The 16,903-nt window shown below is 54.4% G+C and overlaps 1 protein-coding gene across 3 annotated transcripts in view; it reads right to left on the reverse strand.

Moving 5' to 3' along the window:
* EPHB2 (EPH receptor B2) overlaps positions 1-16,903 on the reverse strand; it is a 177,711-nt gene that overhangs the window by 24,815 nt on the left and 135,993 nt on the right. For all 3 annotated transcript variants that reach the window (XM_036255457.1, XM_036255456.1, XM_036255458.1), the window contains 3 exons: positions 14,636-14,791; positions 13,045-13,380; positions 578-702 (listed from right to left, as the gene is read on the reverse strand). In XM_036255457.1, coding sequence (XP_036111350.1) covers positions 578-702; positions 13,045-13,380; positions 14,636-14,791 — 617 coding nt within the window. The remainder of the gene's footprint in view (positions 1-577; positions 703-13,044; positions 13,381-14,635; positions 14,792-16,903) is intronic.

Genomic DNA, 16,903 nt, shown 5'->3' on the forward strand with positions numbered 1-16,903 from the left:
CACCAGTGGCTTCCAACCCTGGGTCCCTGGCTCCTAGAAGTTCCCGAAGGGAGTCACAAGGGTTTAATTTAAAAGCTCAAAGAGAAACCACTCTCTCTCCCTACAAAAGGCACTTGAGCAAATGCAAACAAGTGTTTTAGCTGGAACTGGAGCAACATGAGAGGAAGCTCCACCGCGCTGATGTCTCGAGCAGTTTCTCGGCTTCGGAATGGGCGAATGACCATCGCTGCTAATAAATGCAGCTCTTTGGAAATCCGGTTCTTCATAACTGCAGGACGGCTGGCGTCAAGACGGAGGGATCTCGGTGCCGGAAGGGCTGTGACCACTGCCTGTACTGACATTGCTGGCCTCATCCCCCAGGCCAGAAAAGCAAGACTCAGAAAGGCCAAGGCACCTGCCCGAGGTCTCACAGCCAGGGAGGAGTGGAGCCACAATTTGAGCCAGGTGGCCTCACTCAGGCCCGTGCTCTTTCTGCTTCATGGTGTGTCTTGTCTTATAGGACAGTAGGACCCAGGGCCCAGACTGGGAGGGGCCCTCAGGGAGGTGGGGGTGGGGAGAGCGCCAGGAGCTTAGGTACCTTCTCGTAGTACTGCAGCTCATAGTCCAGGATGACGCCATTGGGCTGGTCGGGCTGGGACCACGACAGGGTGATGCTGTCCACGGTGCGGCTCACCTGATGCATGATGGACACAGCCGATGGAGCTGGAAGAGAGGTCAGAGGTCAGGACTGGGGTGGGCACGAGAGGGTACAGCTTCCAGCCCAACCTCAGGCGCTGAGGGAGAGCTGAGGGACCAGAGAGAGGGGAAGCATCTAGCTGAGGCCACAAACCCTGGGGAGCCGACAGTGCAGGGCCACAGGTGCCCCCATTGTGGGACTCGGCCAAAGTGATCAGTCTCTAGAAGGGACACTGTAGCTCAGCCCGTGTGGCTCAGTGGATTGAGCGCCGTCCCATGCACCAGGAGGTCACCTGTTTGATTCCCGGTCAGGGCACATGTCCGGGGTTGTGGGCTTCATCCGTAGTGTGGGGCGTACAGGAGGCAGCCGATCGGCGTTTCTATGTCTTTCTCCCTCTCCCTTCCTCTCTCTCTAAAATCAATCTATATATATATATATTTAAAAGAAGAGACATTGCTCCTCCCTTTACCTCTGTCCTGTGATTTCACCTTCCAACAATGAAGAAAAGTGGTAGAATGTGTCTCCTGTAGATTACTGCACTTTTCAAACTTAAGGGGCATAAGGAGACTTGTGAAGACTCACATTGCTGGGTACCACTGCCCAGAGATTCTGCTGCCACAGGTCTGGGGTGGGGCCCGAGAATCTGCGATCTAACAAGCTCCAGGTGCTGCTGCTGCTGGCCTGTGGACCCCCCCCCCCCCCCCCCCAGGAAGAGTAGATTCAGGGCCAAAGATGGGAGGTGACTTGTCCCAGGTCACCTAGCAGGCAGAGGTGGGGCCAGGACTAGAGCCCAGACCAGCTGGTCTAATATATTTTCACCGACCATGCTGCTCACAGCCTGGCTTCTGCCTCTGATGGACCCTCTCACCACCCAGCCTAACCTGCTCCTGGGCCCTCAGGCTCCGATAGCTTTGAGGCAGAGGTGCAAGAGGTTCCAAGAGGTGCAGGACTGAGGCTGCTGAGCAGGTGGGGACCAGACCTCGGGGCCCAGGGGCTCGCTCTGTTCTGAGCACCGGCGAGCCACGGCGGGCCTGCGGTGGGGGTGGAGAGCTGCTCCTGCACTGAGACACAGCTGTCATCAAGCCTGTCATCTCGACAACCCCTGTATGTATAATGATACCCCCCCCCCAAAAAAAAGGTCCCCACAGCTAACACCTACCACTTCCTTGTTCACTCTACGCTTGGCACTTTAAACTCATGTAACTGTTATATCAGCCCCATGAGGCTGTTGTTATTATTATGCCCATTTTATGGATGAGGAAATGGAGACACTGAGGTATGAAGTAACTTGCCCAAAGTCACCTAGTTAAGCAGGCCTGTGCTGGGATTTGAATCCAGGCCCACCTGGGTCCAACATACCCTACTCCCTCCAGTGGCTGTGGCTGATGCAGGCTGACCAGGGAGGTCTGGAAAGCGGGGGACCTCAGAGAGCCTCCGAGGACACCCTGGTCCAGATCCCATGCTGCTGCTGCAAAGCTAACTTCACCCCGCCTCTGACTCACCTCACCTACCACCCATCCGGCCCGCCCGGCTCCGGGAGCTCAGCTGTCGGTGGAAGCAGGTCCCACACGGCCGTGGGGGTCTGGGCCTGGCGGGCTTAGCTGGCAGACTTGGGTTACAGGCAGCTAACCCAGCTCTGATCCTGTAAGCCCCGTATCCCTGGGCGTGGCAAGGAGGCGGCATTGCTGGGAAGATGATCAAGGCGGGCCACGGGGGCCAGGCAGGGCTGGCCTTTCTCCTGGAATCCAGGGGGATTAACAGGGAACAGCTGGATGCTCTCTCGTCCCTCCTGCCGCCCCTGCCCACCCTGGGGTGTCAGGTTTCCCTGTAAGTTGGTCTTCGGGGGATTCTGGTATTTTCAATTACCAGCCGGGCACGTTGGCAGGGAGATGGGGTCAGTGATGTCCTGTGACCCCTGCAAGGAGATGGAGCCCCAGGGAGCAAGCACAAAAGAGGCTTGTGGCCGAGAGGGGAAGGGGGGAGGCCAGCCAGGCGGGGCCTGCTTGGCTGGAGCAGGTGGTCAGGGGCCCTGCTGCCTCCAGCGAGCCCTGGGGGAGCATCCCGTCCCTTCATTAGCAGAGACTTGGGGAAGCAGGCTTTTGTTTGTGCCTCTGTTTCCCCCTCAGGGCATGAAGGGGTTGGCCGAGGTGGTCTCTAAGGGCCTTCTGGGACAAGGACCCTTTGACAGGCAGAAAGTCTGGGGGCCTATGACCCTGGCTACTGCATGAGGGTGTGAGTTTGGGGGCCCTACTCTGCTTTGCCTCCATACCCCTGAGCTCCGAGGAATGGAGACCCCTACACTCAGCCTCTACTCTCACCAGTGGAAGACCCCAGGAGCTTAGAGGGAGTGGGACTTTGCTGGGCATTGGGCCGTCTGGGATGCCAGCCCGGCCTCTCAGACCCTGCTGCCCCTGACGTCTGCACTCCTGCTGGCAGCCGCCAGTGGCTCCCCCTGCACCTGGAACCAAGCACGATGCTCCACATGGCCTGCAAGGCCCACCGCTGGCGCCTCGCCCGCCACTCGCTGCCTCGCTCCCGCGTGCCCTCACACTGCCTGCCTTTCTGTTCCCGGTCACACCAGGGTCATTCCTTTCTGAGTCTTGGCCTCACCGTGTTTCTTCCTGGTAACCTCTTCCCCCAAATCTTCCATGGCCAGCTCCTCCTCTTCGCTCAGGTCTCAGTGAAACCGATGCCTCCTCAGAGGGGCCCTCGCTGCCTTCCCCTCCCCACCCGACCACCCCAGTCACACACCTCTTTATTTTTCTTTACAGCACTAACATTATCTAAAGGTAGGGACCTTTTTTATTCACTCCTTGATTCCCAGGGCCTGGAGCAGTGTGCGGCTCAGAGTAGATGCTTGGTTGCTATTTACTGGAGGAGGGAAGGAAAAGCAGGCTGTCTTCTTTCCTAGCCCCCTTGAGGAAGCTGGCTGAGTCCTCTGACCCTGGGGCTGCACCATGGAGTCATGGCTTCAGGTAGTAGCTGGGGGAAGACAGTGTGGCTTATATGACAGTCACTAACAGTTCGCCCTCAGAGCCCTGTGCCCACCTGCGATTTGACCTGCTGCCATGACAGGGAGCTCCTTGCTGACCAGCCAGCCTGCAAGACCACATCGATTGTTCATTACTGTGCTCGCGTGCCCCAGGGTCTGCAGCAGGAATGTTACCCGAGACAGGACTCCTGGGTTTCTGGTTGATAATAGGATAGCTGTTTTGAGCATTTGTCTCTTGTAGCAATACAGTTAACTTCCAAAGATCCGACTGCAATTCTGGGTGACCTAATCGTAATTCTTACAACAGAATTTCCACAAATAGAACTCTTCCGGAAAATGGGCCTTTGTTTCTTTCTGACGGGACCAAAGCTCGTAGAGTTGTGTGGGACAGAAAAAAAGAAAAAGCTGAGAACTGGTGGCAGTTTTCTATGAAGAGAAGTTGTTCTACGGCCAAGAAAATTTGAGCTACACAGAGTTCTAGACCCCTGCTTATGAGACTCACACTGCACACTCCAGTATTCAAGGCTCTGAGAAGTCCTGCAGGGGAGAAACCTAGTTAACGTGGCTTACTTAACCTGGTCGTCTAAGTCTCATTTGGCTTTGCACCCTTTTTACGTAACAGTTATTAATGCCTTTTGGAACCAGTGATCTGTGGAACATATTTTGGGACAAAAAAAAACAAAAAAACAAAATAAAAAAATGGGTCCAGGAGATGTTATATTTCTTCCTTGAACCTGAGAAAAGCGCCTGTCTAGGGTGGCACTTGGCTGGTCATCTGGTCATTCTTCTTCCCTTGATTCAGCACAGATTTAGCAGCACCTACTGGCTGCACAGACGCAGATGGTGTGGGGGTCAATCACCTCACTTTACGGATGAGGAAGGTGAGTCAGATCGAGTCTCTTGCCCAAAGAGCCTCAGCTCACGGGTGGCAGGGCTGGGGTCAGTGTCAGGTTGAGAGCAGCCTGGTTTTGCTCCCCGATGACCCGGCCCTGTCTACAAGTGGGATTTGAGCAGGCGGAGGCCAGGCCCTGCGCTTGGGGCTGTGGAGACATCTAATCCCCCTCCCTCACAGGGAGCTGCTGAGCTGCTCTGATCCCACCTGTTGCTGCCCGATGGAACCCAGTCCTATCCAGCACCTGGATGAGCAAGATGGCAAGAGCCTGGGCCTCAAATCAGGTAGCCTAGGCAACCTGCCTCAGCCCTCTGTGCCTCAGTTTCTCCTTTGTAGAATGGGGACAACGGCAGGGGTGTTGCGAGGTTAAATGAAGACCCGACTGTAAAGAACTTGGTCTAGATTAAGGGATCGGGGATGTCAGCCACGTGTAGCTGTCAGACTCAGACTCTCAAACAGCAGTGTGAGTAGCTGAATGTTCAGCAAAGGCTCTTGAATGGTGGTGGTGACGGTGGTGCAGGGCGAAGAGGCGGTACTCAGGGTTCAGATCCCCAGCTCTCTCATGTCCAGGTGATTGTGTGACCTCAGGCAAGCTACCTCTCTCTCTGAGCCCAAATTCCTCAGCTATAAATTGGGATGTGGCAGACACAGCTCACTGCCTACCAAATATCCATCTTTCTTTCTCAAATGAACAAAACCTTGGTTTTTAGCTAGGCACCTTGTGCTCAAATCAAAGACTACATTTTCCGCCCTGCTGGTGTGGCTCAGTGGATTGAGTGTCGCCCCATGGACTGAGGTCCTGGTTCTATTCCTGATCAGAGTTGCAGGCTTGATCCCTACTGTGGGGTGTGCAGGAGGCAGCCAATTGATGTTTCTCTCTCACACTGATGTTTCTATCTCTCTCTCTAAAAATAAAAAGACTGCATTTTCCCAAAACTTAGGCAGCTAGAAGTGGCCATATTACAGTGTGCTTGCTTATGTTATAAGCTGAGATGTGGGACTACTAGGAAGTCTTCAAAAGGAAGTCTTCTCACTCTCCTTCCTGCTGCCTGGGACATGGAAGTGACAGCTGGAGCTCTCGCAGCCATTTTGGCCCACAAGGACAAGAAGCTGTGTGCTGAGAAGCCTGGATCCCTGATGACTCCATGTAGCTGTTCTACTCCTATCTTGTGACATCCTTTACACATAAGAAAAGCAAACCTCCATTTTGTCTGAGTCACTAGGGTAGATTGGTTGTATTAATCGCCTCCCTATGTCTATACCCTTTGCCCTATAACTTGTGTAGTCCCACTCTGGGCTTGGCCATGTGACTTGCTTTGGCCAATAAGATAGAAGCAAATATGATATAAGCAGAGGCTTTGCATGTATCTGTTGCTGTGTTGGTTCCTTGTGTTTGCCCAAGAAAGAACATGCCCAGGTTGGCCTGTTGGAGGCAGAGACACACAGAGCAGAGTTGTCCCAGCTGTCTCAGCCAGGGCCACTCCTAACCAGCTGACAGCAGTCAACCCCAGGCATGCACGAAAGCCCTAACAACATCCAAAGAGCTGCCGAGTGACTCTGAGGAGACAGAACGCAAACATGTGAATGTTCCCCGCCAAGACCCATCCAGTCCACCCAGGGACTCTTGAGCTAAATAAGTACTTCTTGTTTTTATGCCACTGTTCTTATGGTTGATTGTTAAACAGCATTACTGCGGCAGCGGCTCTCTCACATTTTTCTTCTTGTTACATACAGCCAAACCCAATCTTAACTGATACTCTAGGTCAGCAATGCCTTCCCTGCAGAATGCTTGGGAGGATCAAAGAGGACGATGCATTCAGAGGGCTTGGCCCGGGGAGGGATGTGCCCTCTCCCTCTCTCTTCCTTTCCCCAGGCATGGGCCTCGCCAGGGGCTGTCTTGGCCCCGTTCTTTCTGATCCTTTCTGCCCCCAGGGAGAGAAGTAAGTGCGTCCATGCTCATGCCAGTTCTAGAGACTGAGCCACTGTGTGCCCACCCCCCAGGAGGGCGGGAGGATCAGAGGGGAACACCGTGGCAGAAAGGGCTTTGGAAAGTTGAAAGTCTTTCCATGAGAAAGCCACGGGGAATGGTGTTACCTGGCCAGGCTGCTGGAGACTGGCTCTGCCAAGGAGCTGCTGTGTCAACTTGGGCACCGTTTAGGGCACCTCTCTGGGCGTCAGTTTTCTCCTCTACAGAAGGAGGAGTTTGCACTGGCTGAACGCCAAGGCGTCTGCCTGTGCTGACGGGCTTGAATCTGACGGTGTTCCCTTTTGGGATCGGCAGAATAATGGCCCCCCAGAGACGTCCACGTCCTCATCCTGGAATCTGCGGATACGTTACCTTACATGGCAAAAGGGACTTTGTAGATGTGATTAAGGTTATGGCTCTTGAGGCGGGGAGATCATCTTGGATTAGCCAGGTAGACCCAAGCTAATCTCTTGAGTCCTTAAAAGAAGGGACTCTCTCCCAGCTGAGGGTCAGAGAGCAGAACTGGAGTGTGGGGAGCACTCGATGCCCTGTTGCTGCTTCTGAGAGGCAGGGGGCCCTGTTCGAGGTCTGGAGATAGGTCAGCCAGGAGATGGAGACCTCCCTCCCACAACCACGTGGAGCTGAACTGTGCTACCACCCAAATGAGCCAGGAAATGGGTGATCCCTTAGAGCCTCAGCAAGGAACAGAGCCTGCCGACACCTCGATTTTAGCCTGATGAGATCCGGACTGGACTCAGCCCACGGAACTGTAAGATAAGAACCGTGTGTCATTCCAAGTTGCTAAGATCGCAGGATTTTGTTATAGCAGCATTAGGAAATAAACACACCTTCTGATTTCATTTTAAGCCTCGCTGCCATGTATTGTTCACCCACTGTGTCCTAAGTGCTAATCTGGGAACCGTCTGGCAAAGCGGGAAGGAGAGATGAGTGCCCATTTGGAAAGTGAGGCCACCAAAGCTCAGAGACATGAGGTCTCCGGTCAGTCTGGCCACAGCTTGCAGAGGGCCGTGCTGGATGGGGGCCAATTTTGTGAAGCCCAGAACCGATGCCTCTTCTCCCACATGACCCACTAGCACATAACAGGGGGACATCCTAAGTGGTCAACCTGTTGTTCAGCACAGTGGCCCTGAAACCCGGCTGTGGTGTGGACAAGCCCCTTCGCACAGCCCGCCAATACTGAGCCCCGAGTATGCAGCGACATCATTATTTAGGCTCTGCCACTGCCTGCCTGGTGACTGTGGGCAAGTCCCTTACTCTCCATGCCTAGCTCTCCTTACCGAAAAGACAGGACGATGACAGGACGTACCCCCTAGCACTGTTGTGAAGATTCATCATTAAGGACTCAGCATAATGTCTGGCACACAGTAAGCACTTGGTAAATGTGAGCTATTATTATGATGAGAGCGACTGTAGCATGATCTCTGCTCTTGGAGAACCTGCCCGTACCCAGAAGCCTGTGAGGCACCTCGAGAACAGGAGCTCGAAGCCTCACAGCAGTCCCGCCAGGAGGGGTGACGAAACCCACGAGGAAGACGCGGGCTAAGTAACTTGTCCACGGCTACGTGCTGGTGAGCAGCCAGGCATTTCAAAGCCAGATCGACTGGCTTGATGCCAAAGCCCAGACTCTTCCCACCCCCTTCCCACCCGCTCTGGAACTGGGCAGAGAGGCAGGGCTGCTCAGAGCTGCTGAGGGTGAGATCGTGCCCTGAGCAGGCCTGGCGGGCGGCCAAGGACTGGATGCAGCCCCGAGGACGGGCCCCATGTGACCGACGTGCCACACACCCAGGTCTCTGCCTTCTCATTCAGATCCCGGCTTGAATACCACCTTCTCAGAGAGTGTCCTATGACACCTGCCCTGAGGCATGTCCTCCTCCCTCCTGTCCCTTTCTGTTCTTGTTTGTGGCCAGGGCCACAGACTGCATCCTGGGTCTGCCCCTTCCCAGCTGAGTGATCTGCTTGACCTCTCCCAAGACCTGTCTCCTCATCTTCTGATGGGGATACACAGCCCAGCCTCTTTCCTTAGGGGCCCCTGAGAAGACACGTGCACACGGGGCAGAAAGGCGTTCCGGAATGGCAGAGTGTGGTCCAAAGATGGCATGCCGGCTTCATGAAGTCAGAAGACAGCTCTGGCCCCGGTGAACGCCAGGGGACTGTGTGCAAGGCACCATCACCTGCCCCAAAGAAATACTTTTTCCTTTTAAGGCAAAGAACTAGATATTTACATACTGACTTTTAGGGTCTGATTAAAACCAACCACCAAATGCGTTTGTCTGGAAATCAGGTCCCCAGCCTTGCTTTTCAGCCTTATCGTCCTTCTCCACACCCACCTCGTTCCAGGCTTCTGAGCCCGGCTGCGTGTTCACTGAGCATTCGCTCTGGCATGCCCCTGTCTAGGTGCTGGGAAAACCACAGTGAGGAAAAGCAGACCCAGTGGTGACGGTGGGGGAGACAGACGGGAAGGAAATGATTGAAGACATAAAGCAAAAACTCAACCCCAGGAACTTGCGGGCCATGGTGCTGGGGCATGTGATCAAGTCAGGAAGGTCAATGAAGATGGATTGAGGTCTGAAAGAAGGTGGGAAGGGAGAAGCATTCCAGGCAGATGAAGCATGTGCAAAGACCCTGTGGCAGAGGCGTCTGTCTGATGCTTAGGAGGAACAGAAAGGAGAACTCTCCCTCTGGCCTGCCTCCTGTACTTCCCTCCCCTGGGACAGCTCCCTCCCTGATGGTTCCATCTCTGCTTTCGAGAATCCTCTCCATTCTTCAAAACCAAGCTCAAATGCCTCCTCTTCCCGGAAGCCTCCCATGGTATGCCTTTCTCCCATTCCCCAGGAAGAAATGATCTCTCCTGCCTGTGATCTCCCTCAACTTCCTCACCCTCCTTGGGCCCTCCCTTGCGCCATCTTGTATTTAGAGTCTGTCTATGTCTTGTCTTCCCAACCAGGACATAAATCTGCAAGGACAGGAACTGTCTTCTCCAGTGTAGACTTGAGTCACATGATCCCGGGTTTAAATCCTAGCTGAGGCCCTTTAGTAGTGGGACTTAGTATACAAGACTCTACTTCTCTGGACTTGCATTTCATCTTCTGGCAAAGGGGGTGATGTGGAGAGGGCGTGGTATGGCTGCAGTCCCCAGCTGAGCTCTGGCATCTCTGAAAGTGAGCTTGTCAAGGGGCTTGGGACAGAGAGGGGGAGGGGTGATGATGATCCAGAAAGCCTTGGGGATGGAGGGCTTATAGGGCCTTAGACTCCCTTAGACCTGAGTTTCCCAAATTTGTCTGATGGTAGGAAACACTTGAGCCACTTGATAAACATGCAGATTCTCGGCTTCCTCCTGGGGCTCTAATGCAGCAGGTCTGGGCGGAGTCCAGAACCTATATTATGAAAAGCTCTCAGGTAGTCCTCATACTCAGTTTGGTGGGGAAAGTGAGGCCCAGCGGGAGGAGCGATTTTCACGAGTGTGATAGGTCAGATCAGTTGTCTTAGCTCTAACTCTCTGTGACAGGATTATGCAACCACACCCTTTGCCAAGTGATTCCGTAGGACTCGTTTACTGTGGGCGACTCCGCCACAAGCAGCGACATGTGTTTGTGTGGCGTGGCTTGGCCTGGCCACTTGTGTTCCCACCATTTACCACGAGAAAAATAAGCCTGGGTGGCTGCTGGTCCAACGAGAATGAGGAGACACATGGAACAGATGGAATCCAGCCCACGCTCTGGAGTCCTGCCCGGCACAGCCTGTGAAGATTAGCTAAACCCAGCTGACCCACAGACCAGTGAGTGAGAAAACAAATGTTTGTGGTTGTAAACAACTGAGTTTGGGGGGGTATTTTTGTTATGCAGCGTTACGGCAGCAATCACTGACTAATACACTAAGATCACCCAGCAAATGAATGGCACAGCTGGGACTCAGACTCAGGTCTCCTGCTCCTAATCCAGTGCTTGTTTCTCACTACTTCTGCCCTCAATCCTGAGGGCTCCCTGGGCACCCTCCTATCTGAAGGCCACTCACTTCTACTCTGCCCCGTCTCTATTCTCTGGGAGCCTCCAGCTCCAGAGAAGAGGGCTCCGTCCCAGTAGCCCAGACTCCATCCTTGCTGTTCACAGGCTGAGGCTTCTTGAGTAAGCAGTCCCACCCTCGGGGCTCCCAAAAGGATGCAAGGAAGGCCCTACAGACAGGGAAAGAAATCCAGGGACTCTGGGGGAATTCTAGCTTCTCCCAATTGAAAACAGTTCCCTCCCCTCCACTCCCACCGGGAGCCTGGCTTCCCTAACGAGGGGCTTTGTCAGCTGAGGTTTCACAATCTGTCAGGTGTCTCTGCCCACAACTGCTGGCTTCTGAGGTTCTCTCAGACTGCCCACCTTGAGTCAGCTCCATCCGGACCCCAATCTGAGTGGGACTTAAATGCACCCACGGCCCTTCAAGAACTGCAGGCACGCGCCCTAAAACATGCCCTCTCAGCCACAGCAATCCCACAAACGTTCACAGACGAAACCACACTACTCCTTCGCAGACACAAACACACAGACAGGCAGACCACATTCAGACAAATGCGTGTTCCAACACACCCCTCCACGTCCCTCAGATCCAGACACACCCCAGCTGCTCAGGACTGCATGTATCAGTAAGAAGTCACATGCCAAGGTCACGTGCAATCACAAACACAGTCACACCAACAATAGGACACACCCTGACCCTAACCCTGTTACACAATACACTCCCTCACACGCACAATCAGACCCACGGTCACACTCAAGGTTCCCTGGACATGCCCGGTGTTAGTCCAAGCACTGGAGTCTATTAGACCTAGTTAATTCCTGTCTCTTCTCCTTCCTGCTTTGTGACTCTACTTCTCTGAGCATCATCTGTAAAATGGGGACACAGATGCCTCCTACCAAGGAGACCAGGGGGAGGCAGTGAGGTCAAGCATGGAAAGCACCCTCATCCCAGGGGCGCTGGTCACCCCTCTCCTTCCATGTCCGGTGCACGCCCTCCTCTCCTCTTGACCTCCATTTCTTTCTATCACTCCCTTAAATTTCCACTGGGCTTTGAAACTGCAGGTCAAATCCTGCCTTCTATGGCAAGCATTCCCAGACCTCCACCTCTGGATCCCCCGAGTGCTTATGTGTGGGCGCCGCTTGACATCAGAATGAGAAGCTGGACAGCCCACTCACCCTCTTTCTGGGAGCCTGGCCCCTGGCTCCCCCTTGGACGGGGCCCCATCACATTCACAGCAGCGGCTTGGCAAGGACTGCTGAGTGAATAACCGAGGGGCACATTCCCAGCGCCAACCACAACGTTTTCAACCCACACGTGCTGTGAGCTCCTTGAAAATCTCCTGTGGCCCTGGGCTGGGGGATGAGGCTGCCGGTGTCTCCTGGACCTGCCACAGGGAGGTCTCAGGTGACCCTGAGGACAGTGGTCTTGGTGGAGGGAAGGGGCGGGACACCTAAGTGGAATGGACTGAGCGGGGAATAGGGCTGGGGGTGAGACCACGTTTTTGCTTTGACGGAAAGCAGGGCGGAAGACGGAGGGCGACGCGGGGTCACGGAAAGGATGTTCAAGGTGGGCGCGGGAGAAGAGTTTTGATGGGGTTACACTGGGCTGAGAGTTCAAAGAAAGCATCTGTGGGAACTGCTAGATGTCCCCTGGGTCTGTCTTCCCACCTCCCATTGTGACAGACTGAAGTTCGGCTGGGAGAGACCCCGCTCCCAACCGCCTTGCGGTTTGGTGACACCACATGACCAAGTTCCCTCCAGTGGAAGGTGCACAGAAGTGACGGGTGCCGCCTCCACCTTCCTTGCTGAAAACATGGCCCTGCCCAGGGTCTTCTCTCTCCCGCCCTTCCTACAGGCTAGAGCACGGACATGCCTACGACTCAGCTTTGACCACGGAGGGTGGGGAGACAAGGAGGAGGAGCCCGGCTCCCCGAATCTCCAGGGGCTCAGAGCCGCCCTGCTAACATGGACTGCTCACCCCTGGACTCCTACACGAGAGAGGAAATGCATTTCTGTGTGGTGGTTTTTTTGTTAATCCTCTCCCAAGGATATTTTTCCATTGATATTTTTTAGATAGAGTGGGAGGGAGGGAGAGAGAGAGAGAGGAACATTACTGTGAGAGAGACACATCGATTGGTTGCCTCCTGCACAACCCCATGGGGCTGGGGATCGAACCCGCAACCCTTTAGTCTGAAGGCCGATGCTCTAATTGGTGAGCCACATGGGCCAGGGTTCTGTGTCCCGTAAGCCACCCAACACTGGGCCATTTTGTTACAGCAACTTCACTTTCCCCTTCAATAATACACGTTCAACAAGTGGCAGCAATTATTACAAATACCGGTACAATGGTAACACCCCCCAGGTGGTTGGCTCACACACACAGCCTTTGAAAAGAGGAAACCACAGATGTGAGGGCGTCTTTAACGAGGGCTGGCAGGATACCCATTTGGCACAGCGTGGCACGGCACTGCCCCCTGAGCCTGCCTTTGAAGCGCTTACCTGCTTGGTTGGTGGTGATGTTCACGGAGGCGAACTGAGGCGAGAAGGGACTCTGGTCGGTGACGCCATTCACGGCCTGGATCTCGAAGGTGTACTGGGTGTGGGCCAGCAGGTCACTGATGTAAATGCGGGGCTCAGTCAGGCCCAGCTGGCGGGGTGCGTACTGCACGTTGTCCCCACAGCGGGTGCAGGCGCCCCGGCCGGAGCCGCAGCTCTTACAGATGATGTTGTAGACGAGATCCTCTCGGCCTCCCGAGTCACGGGGTGGGGTCCACTCCAGCATGAGTGAGGTCTCATTGACACTGGAGATCACGGCCTGGGGTGCGGAGGGGATGGCTGGGAGGGGGAGGGGTGCCGGTCAGTGGGGGTGGCGGGGGTGTGTTTCTACCCTGGCTCCAGCCCACGCCTCCCCAAAGGCTTCCTCCAAATACTTTCTCCTCTTCACCCACCACAGAGATGTTTCTAGAATAGGACTCATCCTGCTGCACATCTGTTTAGACCTTTCTCCCTGGACACCAGCCTCCTTGGTGTTTGTTACTAGGGGCAGTCTTTTAGTGTTGGGGGTTATACCCACCCAATAACTATTTCCCCTTCTTCCTTATAACAGAACCCAATTTTATTCAGGTGGCACTATGTCGAACTAAGAGACTATATTTCCCGGCCCTGACCGGTTTGGCTCAGCGGTTGAGCATTGGCCTGCGGACCGGAGAGTCCCAGGTTTGGTTCCCGCTAGGGGCACGTACCAAAAGAAAAAAAATAAAATAAAATAAAGAAGGTGCATGAGACTATATTTCCCAACCTCCTGTGATTAAGTGCTGGCTCCTGATTATGCATAGTGGAAGTTGTTAGTTAGGACTTCTTAAAAGGAGACAGCTGTAGAACATCTCTCTCTCCCTCTCCTTTCTGCTGCCTAGAACCGTGTGATGGCTGGAGTTTCAGCAGCCACGCTGGACTGTGGAGTGACCCGAAGGACAGAGACCACATGCTATGAATGGCAGAGCAGAAAGAGAAAACCAGGTTCCAGAGGACTTCACGGATTTACCAACCCATCCCGCGACTGCCTATCTTTGGGCTTCTATTATGTAAGAGAATAAATCCTTATGGTTTATGCCCTGAGGTCAGCTCTCTTGCTTGCTGCTGAATGCCATTCCTGTCTGAGACAGGGGTGCCCTCACAGTCACCCTTTCTTAGAGAACCTTGGCCTGTGACTCAGGCAGCCGCTGCCAGGTTAGAACACGGGGCAGCTTTTCTGCCACAGCCACCACCTGTGTTAGTGCTTCCTCTGCCAACCCTGCCATTCTGTGTCCCTTTGTGAATCAAGACCTTGCCGTGATCCGCCACGTGACTTGACAGAGGGGTAAGGAGCCAGATGCCAGCTCTGCGGTGTCTGCATGTTGGCAGCACGAACACCCCAGGGGCTTCCCCAGGATGGTCCTTTTCCAACCAGTTGTCCATTTCCCCTCCCCCCAGGTACTGGCCGCTCCTCACTCCGGAGAGGCTGGCTGTAGCCAGAAGCCACCCAGCCTTTACTCTGGGCTTTTCTGCAAGAGACTGTGGACTCAGACAGCACGCTCAAGGGGCCCGGACGTACTCGTGCAGGGCATGTCCAGCGGGTCCAGGTCTGCTCGGTAGTAGCCGTTGCGGCAGACGCAGTTGGTGGCCCCTTCTGAAGTGGTCCGGCTGTTGATGGGACAGTGGGTGCAAGCCTCATCCCCTTGGTTGGCCTTGAAGGTTCCAGATGGGCAACCTGGGAGAGAAGACAAAGAGAGTCCCCGAGTAAGCCAGTAAGCTCAGAGAGGACCACAGTCTCATGGAGGGGCCACGCAGCATCACGAGGGGCCCTTGGCCCCGTGGAGGGGGCCACGCAGTGTCATTGCTGAGAAACACCATCTCCTGAAGTTCTTGGGGGTCTCCCCTCTGCAACGTGGCAGTCCTAGCTGTGCCCAGAAGGTTCTGGGCTACCTGCTTTCTTGTCTCTAAAGTTGTCTACACATTCAGCTGGGGCCCCTGGCGAGACTTCCTTACCTACTCCAGGTTGGCTGTTCCACAGCTTCTAGGGTCTATCCTGACCTAGTCTGAAGACCCTGAGGTCTGGCTCAGTGCCCACGGCCCAGTCTTGCTTCCTAACGGCTGGTTGGGCCCCGATTCCCGTGCAGAGTCCTGGGCTCCAGGTGGTGGGGACGATTACAGTAGAAAAGCCCTAGCGCAGGGCAGAGCATGAGAGGCGATGTGTGCAGCAGGCGAGGACACCGGCTTTGAGCAGACAGACCCGGGCCTGGGCCAGCTTGGCCTTGTACTAGCTGTGTGGTCTGGACGAGTGGCTTAACCATTCAGAGACTGTTTCCTTATGTAAAATCATGACTCTAAGGCCCATTTCTTTCTTTAAAAAAAATTTTTTTTTAAATCCTCACCCGAGGACATTTTTGCATTTATCTTCAGATAGAGCGGAAGCGAGAGAGGGACAAAGAGAGAGAGAAACATTGATGTGAGAGAGACACATCGAGTGGTTGCCACCCACACAACCCCAACTGGGGCTGGGGACAAACTGCAACCGAGGTACGTGCCCTTAGCGGCAACCGAACCCAGGACTCTCTGGTCCGCAGGCCGACGCTCTAACCACTGAGCGAAACTGGCCAGGGCTCTAAGGCCCATTTCTACGGGCCATTGTATTTGGCATAAGTGTGTAAAGCATGTGACATGAGGCTTTGCACAGTATAGGTGCCCAGTGAATAGTAGCTGTGATAATAGTAGGTGTTCGATCAATTTATTAAAATAAAGGGGTCTGCAGTACCAGGGACCGCCTGAGGAGGGTAGTGTTTATACTTGGTGGGCATTCAGCCATCCGGGATCTCACAGGGTCTTTGGCCTTCTTCTCTACTCTGGGGGATGCTCAGAATTCAGGTTCAAGTCCTGCAGCTCAGGGCTTAGGTTCTACAAGAGGTGACCACTGCTGTGTGGGCCTGTGTGCCAATCCACCCTACCCTTCCTCCTGGCCCTGGGCTGGGATCAGCCCTGCCCCTTTCCTGGTCATTTTTTTCTTCCACGCACTGGAGTTCATGATTCCAGCTCTGCTGTGGTGCCTTGGGGGAGGGAAGGGGGCAGAGAAGAGCTCTGAAAGGGGCAAGTTCCTCCTTGAGACACAATGCGGCCAACCTGTCCACAGGCCGGGGCTCTCGCCTGGATCACATGCCATGCTCGAGTACTGTGTGACCTTTGGTAAGCAACACCACCTCTCTGAGCATCACGTTCCCCGTAGATACATGGCTAACATAAATTTCCCAAGTAATTTTTCCAGCCTTCGTCTTCAAGCTTATCTTTCAAGTCCAAGTCTTAGCAAATGACTTCCCCCCAACCCCTCAAGCAACTCCAGCCTCAGAGACCCCGTTCTCCTTGGAGTTTACCTTTTTTGAGTTCAGAGGGCTTCACTCCCCTGCCATAATTATTCATCAAGGGTTCTCCTGGCCGAGCTCTCGGCCTCCCTGGGGTTGGAGCCGTGTCTGACTCGCAGCCCCTTCCCCTGCGCCTACCACTGAAGCTGGCACTCAGCAGATGCTCCATATAAATACTTCCAGAAACCGCCTGCTTAAGTGGAAAGAGCTTGGGCTTTGGAGACTGTGCAAGTAGAGAGGAAGTGAGGAATGGTGGTCAGCATGCAGGCTGCCCACGGGCACGGCACCTAAGCTGTTCCCTCATCTGTAATGTGGGGCTAACAGTGCCTACCTCCTAGAGTCATGGTGAGGATGACATTGGGTTAATTTAGGCAAAAATGCCTAGAACAATTCCTGGCACTATTAAACTATCTGGTTCAGAAACCCATCTGCTGGGTGACCTCAGACAAGTAGCTCAGCCTCTCTGAGCT

The sequence above is a fragment of the Molossus molossus genome, unplaced genomic scaffold (genome assembly GCF_014108415.1).
Source record: "Molossus molossus isolate mMolMol1 unplaced genomic scaffold, mMolMol1.p scaffold_m16_p_12, whole genome shotgun sequence".
Classification (NCBI taxonomy): domain Eukaryota; kingdom Metazoa; phylum Chordata; class Mammalia; order Chiroptera; family Molossidae; genus Molossus; species Molossus molossus.